We start from the raw sequence: 17,583 nt of genomic DNA, 5'->3' as shown, positions 1-17,583 counted from the left end.
CAGATTACCTCCGGTGTGGATTGTTAGAAAGGCTAATTATGCAGGACGCTGAATGTCAGACTAAGGAGTTTGGCTTTTATCAGGTAAGCAGTTGGGGAAAGTGTCTTAAGAAGAAGGATTACTTTGGCAATGGATTATAGTAAGTTTATAGAAATTATTTCAGCTGAATGATAAGTTAATGAGTACTCCCTATATCATTGTCAGGCTTCTTAAGATTATGGGAACTAGGGAAAGGTATGGTAGGCCTAGTATATACTGCTAACCTTTCAGCTTCCCCCCGAAATGGAATGTCTCTTATACTCCAAGAGGTTTCAAAGAGGGTGTTTTTAGGGTGCCATGCTGAACTTAACTAAAAACAAAGGCTTTTTTTTTTAACCAATTTCTGGACACACTTGTTACTAATAGGTAATCCAACAGATTTTTGGAGGAGAGTCTTCATTATTTTAAATGTCTCCTGTGTGTCAACCACGGTACCAATAAACAAATAGAGTCTGGCAGGGTTGCAGAAATAAGGGCACATAATGGTAATATTACTTGGCAAGTTTAATTTAGTTAATTGTCCTCTGTTATAAAAAATAACTTTAGATATTGTTCTTAGGTTTATAGCATTTTTAAAGAAATTCTACTTTTTGATTTCAGAGAGTATTCTATCGGCCTTCTGTAGTTTTTCCACCAAGTTTAACCAGCTGAGTTCAGAAAGAAGTCAGAATTAAATCTGTCACTCTGCATAGTGATCATTGCTCTGAATGACACTTTGCTGTATGCCCACAAAGAATGGATAGAAGCAAACGACTCATTGTCTTCTAAGCAAGACATAATTAGGTCTTGAGCTTTTTAGGAAGGCTTCGTTTTAGGTATTCTCTCATTCCTAAACTTATTTTCCTTGACTAATGAAACCAAGAGAAGTGGTATTGATGTGGCTCTATTTTAAACTTTTATTGTAATTTCTAACCTAGCTATAAGCCTTAAGATCCATAGCTAACCAACAAGCATTAAGCACCTGCTGTGTTCCAGGCTACAAAAAATAAAGCCATTCCTGTTCTCAGAGAACTTACAACCTACCAGGGGAGAAACATGCATATAGAAGTGTACTTTGAAGAAGTGCAGAATAAATAATTGAAAGGGAAGGAGTGTACAAGTAGTTGGAGAGGAACATGGGAAGGCTTTGTGTAGAAAAGGTGGTGCTTCAACTGCATCTTGAAGGAAGTAGGATTCACTGAGGCCAAGGTAAGGAGGGAGTTCATTCCAGACATGGGGGAGGACCTGCTTTTTAAAGGCCTAGAGATGGGAGATGAAGTGTCTTGTAGAAGAAACAGAAACAGGAGTTTCTATTTGATCCTAGTGACAATATGGAGCCACTAGAATTTATTGAGTAGGAGGGGTATGGTGTGGCAAGCCCAGCATTAAAGGAAAATCACCTTGCAGATGTATAGGGGACCATTGCAATAGTCTAGGCAAGAGGTGATGAAGGTCTAAACTAATGTGGTGGCTATGTGAGTAGAAAGGATGCAAGAGATTTTGTAGGAGTAGAAACAGCAAGATTTTGCAACCAATTGGCTGTGTGCGGGAAAGGAGAGAAAGGATTGAAGGAGGAGTTTAGGAACCTACCAGACAGGCATAATGGTGCCTTCAATAGAAATAAGGAAATTTGAATGAGGGGGCAGGTATTGGAGAACATAATGAGTTCTATCTTGGACGCGTTTGGAATGTCTCCAGGGCATCTAGTTTGAAATATCTAGTAGGCAATTAGTGATTCAGGATTGAAGTTCATTAGGGACACTGGGGCTAGTTATATTAATCTATGTGTTATCTGCATAGTGGTGATAAATGCATGGGAGCTGATGACATCATCAAGAGTGTAGAGCAAGAAGATGGCCCAGGACATGAGGCATAATGTGGATATCATCTGAGCCTTTCTTCCAGCATCTTCTCGTATCTTCACACTCTAGATTCGGAAATCTGTCAGAACAATTTCAAAGTTAAGTAACTTTAGTAATCTTCTAGTAGTTTTGTTTGCCTTAGTTTAGGATGGTTGGTCATTTTGGCATTCATTGTTTGTTGTTTTGGAAGTATCATGGTGGCTGATGTAAACTTTTATATATGCTGAAGCATATGTGAAGGAGACAGTATGTTATAGCTGAGTTCTAGACCATTAGCTATCTAGTAAGCAAGTGAGATTACATTTCAGGACCTCAGTTTCTTTATATGTCAAGTGAGCTTTCAACTAGATCATCTCAAGTTCCCTTCTTGCTCAAAAAACTTATGTAATTCTGTGTAGCACCTAGTATTTGAGGTAGTTAATACAGAGGCTGTCATGGGCATTTACAGATGAGGAGGACCAGAATTGACCTCTGGTAGGAAGTAGCCCTTGAGCTGAGCCTTGAAGGAAGCTAGGAATTCTGTGAGGTGGTGGTGAGGAGGGAGTGCATTCCAGGCATGTGGGAGAGCCTGTGCAAAGACAGAGAGGAGAGCTCCAGCGCCATGGATGAGAAACATCAAGCAGGAGGGTGGGCTAGACCACAGGCTGCATGAACTTCCCAGGACAGGAGCTAGGCAGTTGCCTCGCTCACCCCTTTAGCTTGTAAATGTCTCAGATTTAGTAAGGTTAGCTATCTTCCTCATCATTGTGTTGTGAGCTTGGGGGGTCCACAATGTGCTTTCCACATTTTGTAACCAGCAGCCAGGTAGGTCATTGCATACAGTCCTGCTGACACCACCCACTAACACAGATGACTTTTAAAAGGGGAACTCCTGTCGTTCAAAACATCATAGGCCACAGGAATGTGATGTGTAGTTCCAGAATTGGTCTCACAGGGAGGACAGAAAGCTTTTCCTTGTCTTTTCTCATCGTTGATTTTCCAGATACCTACCCCATAGAATGCTCATTCTTAATGCTTCCTACAGCTGTTTTCCTTCAACAAATTCAAGAAATAGTTAGCAAATGTGGGCTTATTTGGAAAGAACTTCAGTTTACTTTAAAACTTGTATTCTAAGCATATTAGCATGTGTTTTCATTTGTTTTTCTGGCCTACAGTTAGGGCCTCAAAGGACATCTGGCAAATATATTGGGGTCTCAGGCTACCCCACTGTGGTACAAGCCCTATATCTCATGCTAGAGACCCAAGAGGGTAGAGAAGGGTTCAAAAAGGATGCATTTACCATTGAAATAATGACAAGGTGTTATTACCACCCCTGCCCGGTCTTTTGATGTATTTATTCTGTGGCCAAGATTTAAGGTAGCTTATGGTTCAACCTGCTGCATAAGACCTTTTATCCTAGGACGCACAGAAAGATGCACAAACATACATAGAAAGCCACCGTATTTATATGACCCCCACCCACCCCAAAATGAATGGAATTGGGGGTGGGTTGTTTAGATGCCCAAACAACTTTCCATGTACATAAATAGACTTCTCAGAACTGCAGGGTTCTATCTAAAGGAATGTAAGCTCCCTGAGGACAGGCACCCTGTCCTGTTTGTCTTTGTATCCCCAGCATCTACAAAGTACCTTTACACATGCTTGGCACTTAATAAATGCTTGTTAATGTAACTGATGAGGTCTCACCAACTCTCCTTTTTTGTCAACACATGTAATTCTGCAATCATACACCAAGGCCTTGTTTGGGAATATTAGCTCAGTAACCTGGGCTTTCCTTACTTTTATGAGTGGGAAAGGTTAACGAAGCAGCCTTCCAGGACAACTCCCATGCCTTCCTCACTGTGGTAGCGACATAGATTTTGTATGCACTCCATGGTTATCTCAACTGATGCTGCAGAGCTGGGCATGGATTAAATCATATTATCCAGGAGTGTGCTACCCTTCATTTTAATGCTTTTAGGCACTCTTCAGAATTAAAGGCTCTGAGCAGCAAATTACCTATACAGAAATTGGTTTGTTTATAATCTAAGCCAAGAAAAAGAGCTAAAATCCAGCCAGTCCCAAGGCTATCGCTGCACATCCTAGCTCCGTGTTGCCTGGGCTTATTAGGATGCACTGGATTTATCATCTTCCAGTCATACCCTCAGATGCTGCCTTCATCTGTGAGGAATTATGAACAGGTGGGATTAGAGTAGAAATGTAAAACCAGTGATTTATTTGGTACAGCGTGTCATCATGCTGCTAAGCTGCCCTGGTCCTGCCCTGGTCCTTCCCTGGTCCCTTCCCCTTCCTCTTGCCCTAGAGATGAGGGGAAGATGCTTTGAACGTATGTCTGTTCCACCTGCAGGGTGCTCCTGCCTTGACCTTGCTGCTGAATTTGGGATTGGCCACCATGAACTCTGAGGATGCTGAAACCCAAAGAGGTCCTGCTATCACAGTGCTGACAGGCCACAAGGAACAGAGTGGAATCAAGCACCAGGGACGGGCACACGCTAAGGCCAACACCAAGAGTCAAAAGCATTCTCATCCAGTGATGGAGCAGAAGTTGGGAACCCAGGCATGGGCAGGATCCCAGACTGTGTAGGGAACAGGGCCAGCAACTTGTGATGGCTGGAACTCACTGTCCACCACCTCCTCATGGACTCTTGCTACTTGTGGGCCTAAGAGTATTGTATCTAGGCAGAAAGCCAGGAATTGGGTGGCCTGCCAGACAACCTTGGTCCAAGGCCACTGACCCATGAGTTAATGAACTAACCTTAGGCCAAGTCCAATTTTCTCCATCCCCTCACTAGTACACACAGGCCAAGGGGCCTGCAAAGAGGCCCTGCTCTCCAGGGCAAGCAGAAGACACAACACTCCTCCTCTGGACCAGAGCCAGGATACACAAGACAGGGAATGAGGGCCCAGACCACCAGACACTGGGGGTGGGGTTCCTCTGACAACCAAATCCCATAAATACTTCTCAGCAGAGAAGATCACAGAGGCCCAATTCAATTCCATTCCACGGACTTTTAGTAGATGCCTGCTGTGCCCAATGCACTATACTAGCTCCTGGGGATAGAGATGCAGAAACCAAGACAGACCCTGCTGTCGAGAAGTTTATCGTACCAGGGCCTTTAAGCTCTGATGAAACAAACCTTCACCATGAGGAGTGTCGGGGGTTAGATCAGCACTCTTCTGGGCAGTCACCTTTCAGCATCCCTACCAGGTTAGACAGAGTTACTGTAAACAGTCCTCCTATGGTACCCTCATAGGGCTAACTTCACACACAAATACATGCCCCTGTCCCCCTGAAATCCATTCTCTAGACCTTCCCCAACTCTGTCATGCCTTGTAGGGGAAGCAGCCATGCTGTTTGACCTCCAATCCCTGTCTGTAATCATAACTCTATACACAGTGGGGCAACAAGGAGGAACTTGACCCCCACTCCCGACCCCTACACACAAAGTGGTACAGAGAAGGACCCATAAAAAGAGCTCCTGGTCCGCAGACCCAAGGGAACCCCTTTACTGATTGCTTTTTTTAAACCTCCTTTCAGACAGCAGGAGAGCAGGGTGGAGATGCATTGTTTAGATAAAAAGATGGAACGTCCAGGGTCAGATGAGATAGACCAGTCTTCCTCACCCATCCTCCCTGGTCTTCCCATCCAGTACTGGATTTCCCAGTTTCATCTCAATGTGTCTGAGGTTGAAGCTTGGCCCACTGGGGCTTTTGGATAATTCACCTCGATTCTTAATGAAGACCCACTCCCTTTTTCCCTTAGGATGGGACTGCCTTCTTTCCCCTTGGTAGCTCTCATTGCCTACTCTTACCAGCCCCTCTTACCCCAGAGGAAGGGCAGTTTTGCCTAAGGCACTGCCTGGTTGGGGAATCAGGATGAGGGGACAGTTGCCCTCAAGGTGCACGCAGTCCAGTAACTTAAATTCTCAAATATTCTGCATTCATGGTGGGTATTGTGTGTGTTGGTTGGGACTCTCCCTCTACCACTTCCCCCATGCATTCCTGCTACTAGTGGGCCTTGAGAATGAATTGCCTGCAAGGCAACCTTGGCCCGAGGCCACCGACCCATGAGTTGATAAATTAAACCTAGACCAAGTCCAAATTCTTCCATCCTACCCAAGGTGATGCTTGTCATTTTAGCAGCCTCTTCTGACCAGCCCCACAACACCAGCTCAGCATTGTCAGCTAGGAAACTATTCAAGGCACAGAGAAGATGTTGTGGGCTAGTGGTCTTGGGTTCAAGCACCAGTTCTAATAGTGGCCGTGTGACCATTGATAAGTCACTTACACCTCCAGGTCTCGGTTTCTACATTTGTAAAATGGAGAGGCCAATAATACATGCATTCCTTGCCTCCCATACCTTCAGGGTGATCTTGGGGAAAGTGCTTTGTAAGCCGTAAAGCACAAGGCAGATGTTGTTGGGGTTTGCAGGCAGTAGTGGGTGGGGGGAGGGTTGGTAGGGTTTTGTAGGCTCCTCGGATGGGCAAGGCAGTCCACAGGTTACAGAGTTGAGCAGCAAGTGCCTGTCACTACCTATGTGACCTTAGGCCAGTTAACTTCCTGGGCCTCAGTTTCCTCATTTGTAAAATGAGAGAGCTGAATTCAGTGGCCTCTGAGGGCCCTTCCACCTTGAGATCTCCTGGCAGAGTGAATACTGTGTTTCACCTTGTCCTTTTGCTATAATAGGCATAGGACTCTCCTGATACCATTTAGCAGTTCCTAAATTCCTAAACTTCATTGTAGATTCTCTTTCACAGTGAGCCCATGACTGGGCTAAAGGTACCAATGAGTCTCATGAGGACATCATTCTTATAGGCTTGAAGAAGGACCCTGGCAACTGAGGAGATAAGAGCAGCAGAGACAGAGGCTGCACCCCAGTAATATACACTGACATGAGCTTAGTGTGTACACACACACACACACACACACACACACACACACACACACGCGCACGCCTAGGGTACACTTATCATTGATGCTGCACAAATGTAGGAATCCAGGTTTACACTCTAGTGATACAGGAGAGATGGAAGCCCAGTGTACATACACCAACAACATTGGGGCCCGGGACAACACTGGGAATACGTGCCAGTGACAGACAACAAAGGCACACACACCAGGGATATTTGACAGTGACACACAGATACAGAAACCCAGTGTCTATACACCAGTGACACACACAGACTGCCAAAAGGTCTATGATGTTACTTAAAAAAAAAATCAATCTGGTCCAACTCACTCATTTTACAGATGAAAAAAAAAAAAAAGACAAATAAACCTGAGGCTCCAGAGAAGCAAAATTAATTTCCTGGGGTCCCCCAGCCAGTTAGTGACAGAGCTGAGGTGTGACCCTAGTTATCCTAAATCCCCAGAGTCCAGGGCTCTCTCCCCTGTGCCAAGGTACTTGATTGAATGAGATCAGGAGACAAAGTGGATGACCTTTATAGTCCAGATTGTGGGTGTGATGATGCTTAGGGAAGGTCAGTTAATCATCATCACCAGGAGTTCCTTGGCCCCACCATTGAGGGGCAGTCACTTCTCTGGACCTTGCCTCAGTTTCCTCTTTTGTGGAATAGGGTTAATCCCTGACCTTCCTGCCTTGCAGGAATTGAGGCAGCCAGCACTGTCTGAGCAATGTTTGCCATTGTGCCAGGAACACTCCTCAGCAAACATTTGCAGGATGTTTTTGGAACTGGGCTAATCCATAGCTTAAGCACATCTGAGCTGGGCAGATGCCAGGCTTCATCTACCTGGGAAGATTTTTCTTCAAAAAAATAAACATTTTATCCTCTGTGTTTCTAATTAATGAGACATGGATTCCCAACCCTCAGCCTTCTTCCAAGACAGGTTATGGGAAAGGAATGAGTCAGTGCCAACAAGTATTTGCTAAGCTCTGCCCCAGCACTTACCCAGGATCATCCTGTGCGCTATCTCCCCCACACTTACGGGGTCCAGGCTTCATAACATTACTGTTTCCTGGAGATCATGCATTTCTCATCTGTCTCCTCATGGTTCCCTGACACCAAATATACACAAATTAGGGTAACCTGTAGATGGGAAAATGGGAAGAAACCCAGAGCCTTCCCCCCAGTGAGCTCACAGTCTGAAGGGGAGGCAGTTCAGTGACAAGACAGGAAACTCCATGGCAATGATCTGCTAGAAGGGTGCTGGAAGGAGCTTTGAGAACTATAGAAACAGGAGGCATTATTGTTATTATCCTCTGTATGCTCCAGAATCACTTTAGTTACTGACCTTTCATCATTAGAGCTTCATTCCTTTGGGTTAAGCATTGCCCTCTCCCACCTCCTTCTTTAAAAGATGACCCCACCCCACCTGCTTGTGGAAAACCACAGGCTGAGTCCCCTATAATAATATAGGGGGAATGGGTTTAGGAGAGGATTTCCTTTAATGCAGGAAGGGACTCAGAGCCAGGGAAGGGTTGGAGAATTGAGAGAGAGAGAGAGAGAGAGAGAGAGAGAGAGAGAGAGAGAGAGAGAGAGATCGGAAAAGTACTAGAAAGAGGCTGTGAGAGATAAAGGTGGGGAGGGCTGGAATTAAACACACAGGACCAAGTCTGATGGACATATCCCTGGGTGGACCTGGGTGTTTAAAGAACATAAGTTTAGAACCATTCCCTACAGGAAGAATCATACCTGGTAGAATTCAATACAAATAGTCCTAATCTCTTCCAACTTCAAATCTGAATTGGAGACCGAGCTGAGGCACCCCAGGAGCCCTTCGAAGGATTTCTCCTGCCTACCTCATTGATATTCCAACTATGCATCCATCTCTGCGTCCCACAAAATGTCAGCATTAACCCCAGGTCACAATGGACTCAGTGTAAACAGGTCTGAGCCGTAGCTTGGACACCTTCAAAAGGTCAAGTTAACGTCACGTTCATGACTCTGAATGTCTGTGAATATTTTAGCTTTTGATGTATTTTTTTTTTTACATTATGATCTTTTGAGGTTACTTCCACGTACAGAAATTCATCTGACAGAGATCTAGGGGTTTTAGTGAGCTATAAATTCTACAATGTGACAGGGAGTCAAGGAAAGAAATGAATGAATGAAATGAATGATTGAGTGAATGAATGAATCAATCAAAAAGCATTTACTAAGTACTTACTAGGTTCTAGGTGCTGTGTTGTGCTGGGGATACAAATTTATAAAATCAAGATAGTCCCTGCCCTCAGGGAGCTTGCATTTTTAACAGGGGAAGACAATACAAATAGAGTAAGGTAGCCAGGTCGAGTATCTTAGTCTGGAAAGTTGTAGGGATGGTGAGTGGAGTAATAAGGCTAGGATTCATATTACAGTTCCCAAGCAAGAAGTCCAAAGCAAGACAGACGGCATCTATGTCAGGATGGATGGATTGGAAAGCAGACCTGTGATCTCTTTGGCATAGGGCACGCCTCTACCAAATGCAGGTCGGCCCCTTATCTGTGACTTAAGAATTGTCTGAGGCCGTGGAGAGATTATTTAAACGTCCAGTATATGAGACAAGACCAGGTCCTTGGCTTTTTCTATGCACTATCCCATGCTGCCTCATACATATGTAAGTATGTAAGGGATAAATATAAGATGAATGTAGGGTAGTTGAGGGAGGGAGGACTCTGGAAAGGCTTCATGCAAAAGGTCATACTTGAGATTCAATGACTGGAGTCAGAGGGGAGGAGAGGGTGTGTTCCACACACTGAAAGACCTTGTAGTAATAAGGTCAGTTTGGCTAGACCCAGAAGTGAAGAACGGGGAGTTTATATCATGTAATACAATGCTGATGCCCATCGACATCTCTCCAAACTCTGAGATTCAAGAATTCTATGATTCTGAAGATGTACATGTCCTCTGGGCCATGTCCCGAGTGACTCGAGTCCTCCTTGGGCTCATCATTTTGATCTATCTCTCATCCATGTTCGACACTTGAACGTTACCTTTCGTGACCAGGAAGTTAGGAACACGCTGCACTCTGATCTCATCCCTTTTGTCTTTCTCAACTCCCAGCATGGCAGGCAAGCCTGGCCTGAGCTGCGCACTATGCCAGATTCCCAGGCAGGGCCAGATTTCACCTAGCCGAAGCTGCACAGGCCCCCTCTCCTTGCCTAGTGACCAACGCTCTCTTTTCCTGGAAACCTAGGGCAGCAGCAGAGGTGGGAGGTGTTTGCAAAGGTCACTTGTGCATCTCTGACTGTGCCAGTGCCGGTGGGAGGGAGGGAGGGCAGACAGGAATCGACCCTAGCTGAGTCACAGGGAATTCTCAGCGATGTGCTAATTGTATTTCTCTGCTCCTGGGGAAGCAATTCTGGGGCAGGTTTGTCTCTGAGTGATGGATCAGCACAACCAGAGTATGAATCATCAGACCTTTCAATTCCTGTTAGAAATTTAGAGATTTAGCTATTTTAATCATTGAAACACAACATTTTAACCACCCCTTCTATTGAAATGTGCTTAGTACAGGAATTAGGGTGGAAACCACAGCTACTGCCATCATGGACAAAGAGTTTAATATTCGGTCGTCAGTGTGGTCCTTCTAGCTCTCTGTCCCCCCTGGGAGAGACAAATGATAGATATCCGAAAGGTCTGATCAGTTCAAGGTCACAGTTCTCACTCTAGGCCTCTCATCTCCTGAGCTAGTGGAGGGGAGTATTCCTAGGACCAAGAAACAACATAGCGTAGTGGATAGAGAGCCAGCTTTTCAGGCTGGTAGAGCTAGGTTTTTCACTGACACATACCGGCTTGTGACCCTGGACAAGTCACAAACACTCAGTTCCTCAAGGAAACTCTTTTTAAGTTACAGAGCAAATGCTGACCTTCATTGTTGTTGTTCAGCCATGTCTGACTCTTTATGACCCCATGGACCATTGCACTCCAATCTTGTCCACAGGATTTTCTTGGTAGAGATATTGAAGTGGTTTGCCATTGTCTTCTCCAGTGGATTAATGCAGACAGAGTTAACTGACTTGTCCAGCATCACACAGCTAATAAGTGTCTGAGTCTGAATTTGAACTCAGGTCTTCCTGACTCCAGGCTCAGGGCTCTATTCACTGAGCCACTCTTCATTATTAAGGATGGGGGGGTGGGGTGCGGATTATCTTAGCATCAAATTCCCTATACCAATCAAATCATGGTTCTGGTCTAAAAAAAAAATTTCCCCCCTAAATCCAGATAATTTTACCTTACAGGTACTTCCTCCTCCATCCCAGGAACAAGGAAATCAAATAGAGATTGCAGGGAGGAGACAGAGGTATAACAGGTTACCAGGAGGTGTGTGTGACAACTGTGAAACTAAGTGATGGAATTCAGACACACCCTCTACCTCTTGGGCACTCAGCTCCCTAGTTTGAACTAATGGGTGACCTGTAAAAAGCCACTGTATGAATCTACAACCATGCTGGGTTTGATTCAATATGCAATTAAAATGTTCAGAAGAGGGAAACAGATGACACCTTTAAGAAAAGTCTCCAGGAAGAAGGACAGATAACTAGTTCCTATCCCCATAAACATGCCCTTCCTTCCCACTGATGGTACCACCAATTTCTGTTTTCCAGGTTTGAAACGAGGGGACTCTCTTAGATTCTAAGCTCTAACCCATCATCCCACCTAACACCCCATCAGTTGCCAAATCCCACTGACTCTCTTTCCATAACCTCTCTCCACTATGTTCCCTAGTTCCCATTCGTGTGGCCTCTACAACCCTAGCTCAGGCTGCATCTTCAGAACCTCCACCCTCTATCCTCACATCATCAGTAAGGTAAGGACCAACACCACCCCCTACTGGAAAGAAAAACCAATAGTACATGGTTCTCTAATTTAAAGGAGCCTTTACCACTATCATTACCAACTTCAGAAATTCCCTTGTTCTTCCGTCCTTGCTTTTTACATAATCATGACTACAAGTGCCCTTGGGGACCCATCACTAGGTGATTACTGGTCCAGACATTCCATTTCTCTTCCCTGTTCATCGGTCTTCACTCCCAGATTGCCTGTGTTTGTAGAGAGAATGTGTTGGATCAAGATGCCCTAACTTGTCTCCTAACTTCTGCGATCACAGGACTCAACAGAGTGGGGCCCCTGGATTAACTTCTCCTGACCTATATATAGCTACTACATTCTTATCTTCTGCTCTTCTGAACTCTATGATTAAGTATCCTTCTGCTAAAGTAAAAAATCCCAGAGCTCTCATGTCTATCCACCTTGGCGCCATGTACTTACACCTTGTCTTCCTTCCATGCCCTCTGGAGCTCCACGTTTTATAAACAAAGCCCCCTTCATCTAAATACCCTCCTCCTATCTTCTTTCCATCTTCTCGTGCTCAAGGAAAGCTAGTTATACTGCATCCCTGGCTGCCTTTCCTCCCCAACACACACACACACACACACACACACACACACACACACACCACACACACACACACATGAAAAAGGAGTCATAGATTTAGAGCTGGTAGGGACCTCAGAGGTCATCATGTGCAATGAATTCATTTTACAGATGATGGAACTGAGGTCCAAAGGGGATAAGTGGCTTGTCCAAGGTCACAAAACAACCCTGTAGTAGAGCCAAGATTTGAACCCATGTCCTCTGGACCCTAATCCATTGCTCTTTCCACTACATCATACTGGAATCACTATTCCTCACTCCCCACGGCCAGTTCCAGAGTCTCTGGGCCACTATCATGTAGCATAAATTTAGAGCCAGTCAATTAAGCATTTATTAAGAGCTTCCTATGTACCAGGCACTGTGCCCAAGCACTAGGAAGAGAGCTCATAGACCCTCTAGAGCTGGAAAGGACCTCATAGGCCCTCAACTCCTACAAGGTAGTAAAATGCTTGCAACTTCTGCTCTTTTGAAACTCACTTCATCTGTCTATAGCACCAAGGTCCGAATTCTTGCTGCTATAATCTACCAGCCTTCAAGCCACTTTCTGTCCTTTCTCAAGGAAGTCAAGACCTAACGCAATCTTCCTCTCCACCCTCTGTCCTTCCTCTCTTACTTGGAGATTCAGTATATGCTTTGGTGTCCCATCAAACATTGGTCTCCCAACCTCCTCAACTCCTCTGGTCTGTACCTTCACTCCACCTCTGACACCTACCAGAGGGGTCACCCCTTAAAAGTGACCATCACCCAAGACTGTGTCACCTTCATGATTTTGAACTCTGAAATTCCCCTCTCTGAGCATAAATTCCCATATTCAATCTCTCCCTCTGTTTCACTCCTCCTATTCTATTCTTCATCTTCACGTCAATCTCCTGGCCTTCCATTGTTCTTTGTCTTTCCAATCCCTCACCTCTGCTCAGGTTTCTCTTTTTTTCCCTTTAGAGCCTTGACCTCAGAATTAACCAGTTCAACCATCCTCTACCTTTGAATTTCTTGTCCCCTATCTTTTCACCATTTATGTCTTGCAAATACACAGTAATGGATCACCCTTGTCATTCACTTTCTGTATTCTCACAATCCCGCTGCTGAACTGCACTGGAGTGAATCACTCAATTGTGCTGAGCGGGTCCATTACAAATTCAGTTAGCCAATCTCAACAGCACTCTCATGACTACAAGACAGTCTTTATTGTTCCCTGATTGACTTTCTGTCCTCCCTAGGTGCTCTCTTGTTATACCCCCAATTCCCTTCTGTTGTGGAGATAATATCCTAAGGCCCCACCCCAGGCAGGTCAGGCTAGTTTGTTTCTGTTTTTGTCTTTGTTTTCTTTTTGGAGGTGGGAGGTGTTTGGTTTTTGTTTTGTTTTATTTTCTCAGAAGGTATTGAAACTTTCCTCAAGATTTAGTTGACTCAGGGACCTAAGACTCTGGCCTTTGTTGTAGCTTCCTGGTCACCCAAGTACAAAAACAACCAGGACAAGGAAGACTAGAGCTCTTCAGGCTTCAGCCTACAGACCAGCTGCAGGACCAGCAGTGGCATGGGAATGCAAGTGTAACCTCAGCAGTTATCCCTTCTCCACCCTGACTGTCCCTTCCCTGCTTTTTCTTCCTCTGACCTTTCCCTGATGTGGCTAAGTACACCTCCTTCTGTTAACTGTTTGATGGAGCACAATTGTGTGATTTGATTCCAGTCTCAGAGCTGAGCCACCAGATAGGCCTGATCAACTCTGGCCTATTATACCCCTCTAGGTCCCCATCTCAGCAGATGACCTTGTCTCTGTTTTACTGAGAAAATTAAGGCCATCTATTGCAAGTTTTCTCTCCTTCTCTACTCCACGCCTCAAAATCCTTCTACATCTTTACCGAGGTGTTCTTGCTTTACTCCCAGCTCTGAGAAAGAGGTAGATGTTCATCTTAGCAAGCCAGTCCTTCCATTCATACTCTTGATCCCAACCCCAGTCTCCTGCAGCAGCTTTTATCATCAAACATTGATATTTCATTATCTGATGGTTCTTTCCCTATTGCCTACAAACAAACCCAGATCTCCTTCATCCTTAAAAAAAAAATGAGGCAGCTAGATAGCACAGTGGATAGAGCTCCAGCCTTGGAGTTAGGAGGACTTGAGTTCAAATCTGGCCTCAGACACTTGACACTTACTAGCTGTGTGACCCTGGGCAAGTCACTTAACCCCTATTGCCTTACCAAAAAAAAAAATACCACCATTAGTTGATGTTGCCATCCCCGTAAGCTACCATCCCATACCTCCCATCCCTTTCACTGCCAAACTCCTAGAAAAGGTTATCTATGTATCCTTACTACTTCTAGTCCACCTGTCTACTTTATAAGTCCTTGCAATCTGGTTGGCTGACCCCACTGATCTGCACAAACTGCTTTTGCTTTTGGACATTTTCAAATCCTTCCTTTTTCTGGATACTTTTCTTCTTCCACACTTCCACAATTCTGCTTTCTCCTGTTTCTCTTTCTATCTGTCTGACTGTTTCTTATCGTTCTTTATTTCATCATCACCCATATCCTACCTCAAAAACACAGGTGTCTTCAAGTTCTGTCTTGGGACCATTTTTCTCTGAACTCCATCCCTTAGTGATCTTATCGGCTCATATAGGTTCAATTATTTATATTCAAATGACCCAAAGTTTTATCTCTTTATCTTTAACCCAAATTTCTTTTCTTAGATTCTACTTTCACATTGCTAACCAACTGCTGAATGTGTTCAGCTGTGTATCCCACTGAAATCTCAAATTTACCACATCCAAAGCAGAATTCATTGTCTTCTCCCCCAAACTTGCCCCTCCTACAAATTTTTCACCTCTCCTTTGAGTTACAGTAAGAACCTCCTAATAAGTCTCCCTGTTTCTAGTCTTCCCTGTCTCTAAACTGTCCTCCAGACAGCTGCCAAAATAATCTGCCAAAGGCATGGGTCTGACCATGTCTCTCCCCTGCCCATAAACTTCAATATCTCCCTATCACCTCTAAGATAAACTACAGACTCTCTATTAAGGGAATCTGGATCCAGCCTCCTTTCCCAGACTTATTTCATATTATTTCCTTTTATGTACCTTACATTCTAGCTAAACTGTAATGCTAGATGTTCCCTAAAGTCCATTTCCATATCAAAGCAGAAGCTGTCCTCCCTGGCTGGGACATATGCCTTCCTCATCTTCACTTCTCAGAATCCTCATCCTTCAAGGAGCAAGTCGGGCGGCTTTCTTCATGAAGCTTTCCCTAATCTCCACAGTTGTTAGTGATTTCTCTTTGTTCTCAAATTATTTTGTATTTATTCATCTGTATATGTGTTGTATCTCCCAGTAGAATGTAAGCTCCTTGAGGGCAGGGATGGGTTTATTTTTATCTTTTTATTCCCCCAGGCCTAGCACAGTGCCTTGCTTGTTTTAGGTGCTTAATAAACATTTGTTGGGTTGAATTGTTGAATTGTTGAATTGCCTCTTGCCTGAACTATTATAAAATCCCTCTATCTAGATTGTGCAGGTGATACTAATGGTTAGAGCACTGGGCCTGGAGTCAGGAAGACTCATCTTCCTGAGTTCAAATCTGGCCTCAGACACTTACTAGCTGGGTCACCCTGGACAAGTCACTTGACTCTGTTTGCCTTGGTTCCTCATCTGTAAAATGAGCTGGAGAAGGAAATGGCAAAGCACTCCACTTTGCCAAGAAAACCCCAAGTGGGGTCACGGAGCCAGACAACAACAAAAAATTCACTCTACATTCTAGCCAAACAAGCCATGTGTTCCCTTGATCTTGTCCTACCCTTTCCCACCTCTGCATTAGGATAGGTCATTCCTCTTGCTGGAAGGTGCTTCCTCCTCATTTCTGCCTCCTGGAATCATTTCTTCTCTCAAGATTCAGCTCTTTCTCAAAGCCTTCTCTCACTGTCCCAGCCAAATGTGTTCCCTCCTTCAAAGTTCTCTAGAGCACTTTATCTAGATTAAGGGGTTCAACACAGTTGGGGAGATGAACAAAAGCTTATGGGGAGAAATTTCTCCACTTTATTAAACAGCAACAATGTTTAATAAACGGGGAAGGGAGTTCAGAACTGATTAATGAGAGGTGTTATAATTCTGCTAACTAATAAATATCAAAACATGCTCCATGATTACATTACCTTAGAACCTGGAATGAAAGTGATTAAGGAAAATGAGCCTGTAGCAGATGAGAAGTGATCACCCCACCTAGACTGTATGTCAGGCTAGTCAATTCCTAAAATCCCTGCTACATTTGTGTCCAACTTATTTGTATCCATGTTATATTCCCCTGTAGACTGTAAGCTTCTTGAGACTCTTATCCAATCAGTTGCTAAGTCATATAGTTTCTGCCTCCACAGTGTCCCTCTCATCTTCCCCCTTCTCCCTACTCACACAACCACCTGCCTACTTCAGGCCTGCAGTACCTTTTCCACAGACTATTAGAAACATCTCTGAATGGGTCTCCCTCCTTCAAGATTCCCCTCTCCATTCAATCCTTCTCACAGCTAATGAAGTGGTTTTGCCAGATCACTCCACTGTTAAATAATCTCCCATGGATCCATATTACCTCCAGGATCAACTACAAATTCCTCTGTGTGGAATTAACATCCTTTCACAACTATCTGCCCAGCCTTATCACCCTCCTTCATCTACTCTCTGGTCCAACCTACCTTTCCAGACTTATTATAAATTGCTTCCTTCATGCTCCCTACTTTCAAACCAAATTGACTTTGTGTCTCACAGAGAGATACTATTCTGAAAAATTCTCATGCTATTCTGAAGAAACAAATTTAAGCTATACTAGAAAAAGCACTAAACTTTCACACCCTTTAACTCAGCAGTATCACTTCTGAGCACATACCTAAATGAGGTCAGAGATGGAGAGAAAGGTCCCTTACATACCAAAACAGTAACCCCAGCACCCTCTTGTGTATGGTAGCAAAACACTAGAAACAAAGTTGGCATCATTGATTGGGGAATGGCTTAACAAATTGTGGTATGTGGACGTATCAGACTTCTTATTGGGAAACAACAAATATGAGGAATCCAGAGGACCTAGGAAAGGTTTGTTTAAGCTGATGAAGGACAAAATAGGCAGAAATAAGAGAGCAAAATGTGCAAAGACCCTGATAATATATAAAGAAAAACAGCACCCCAAAAATTCAGGTCAGCATGCTGACCAGTCTTAACTCAAGAGGACTAAGGAAGAAACATGTCTTCCTCATCTTAGGAAAGCAGTGGTGGACTATGGTTGTGGAATGTGGTCAATGTGTCAGTCTGTCTTTACTTACCCCTCTATCTTTATAACAAAGAAAGAGTTTTCTTGGAG

At 44.2% G+C, this 17,583-nt stretch overlaps 1 protein-coding gene across 1 annotated transcript in view; it reads left to right on the top strand.

Annotated features, from left to right (window-relative positions):
- PCGF3 (polycomb group ring finger 3) overlaps positions 1 to 5,995 on the top strand; it is a 126,207-nt gene extending 120,212 nt beyond the window's left edge. The window contains exon 10 of the mRNA XM_021005281.2: positions 4,228 to 5,995. Coding sequence (XP_020860940.1) covers positions 4,228 to 4,464 — 237 coding nt within the window. The 3' untranslated portion in view covers positions 4,465 to 5,995. The remainder of the gene's footprint in view (positions 1 to 4,227) is intronic.
- Positions 5,996 to 17,583: the final 11,588 nt, after the last annotated feature.

This window comes from Phascolarctos cinereus, unplaced genomic scaffold (assembly GCF_003287225.1).
Source record: "Phascolarctos cinereus isolate Bilbo 61053 unplaced genomic scaffold, phaCin_HiC Scaffold_9;HRSCAF=440, whole genome shotgun sequence".
Taxonomy (NCBI): Eukaryota; Metazoa; Chordata; class Mammalia; order Diprotodontia; family Phascolarctidae; genus Phascolarctos; species Phascolarctos cinereus.
Note: the sequence above shows the minus strand (reverse complement) of the source record. Positions and strands in the feature narration are given on the sequence as shown.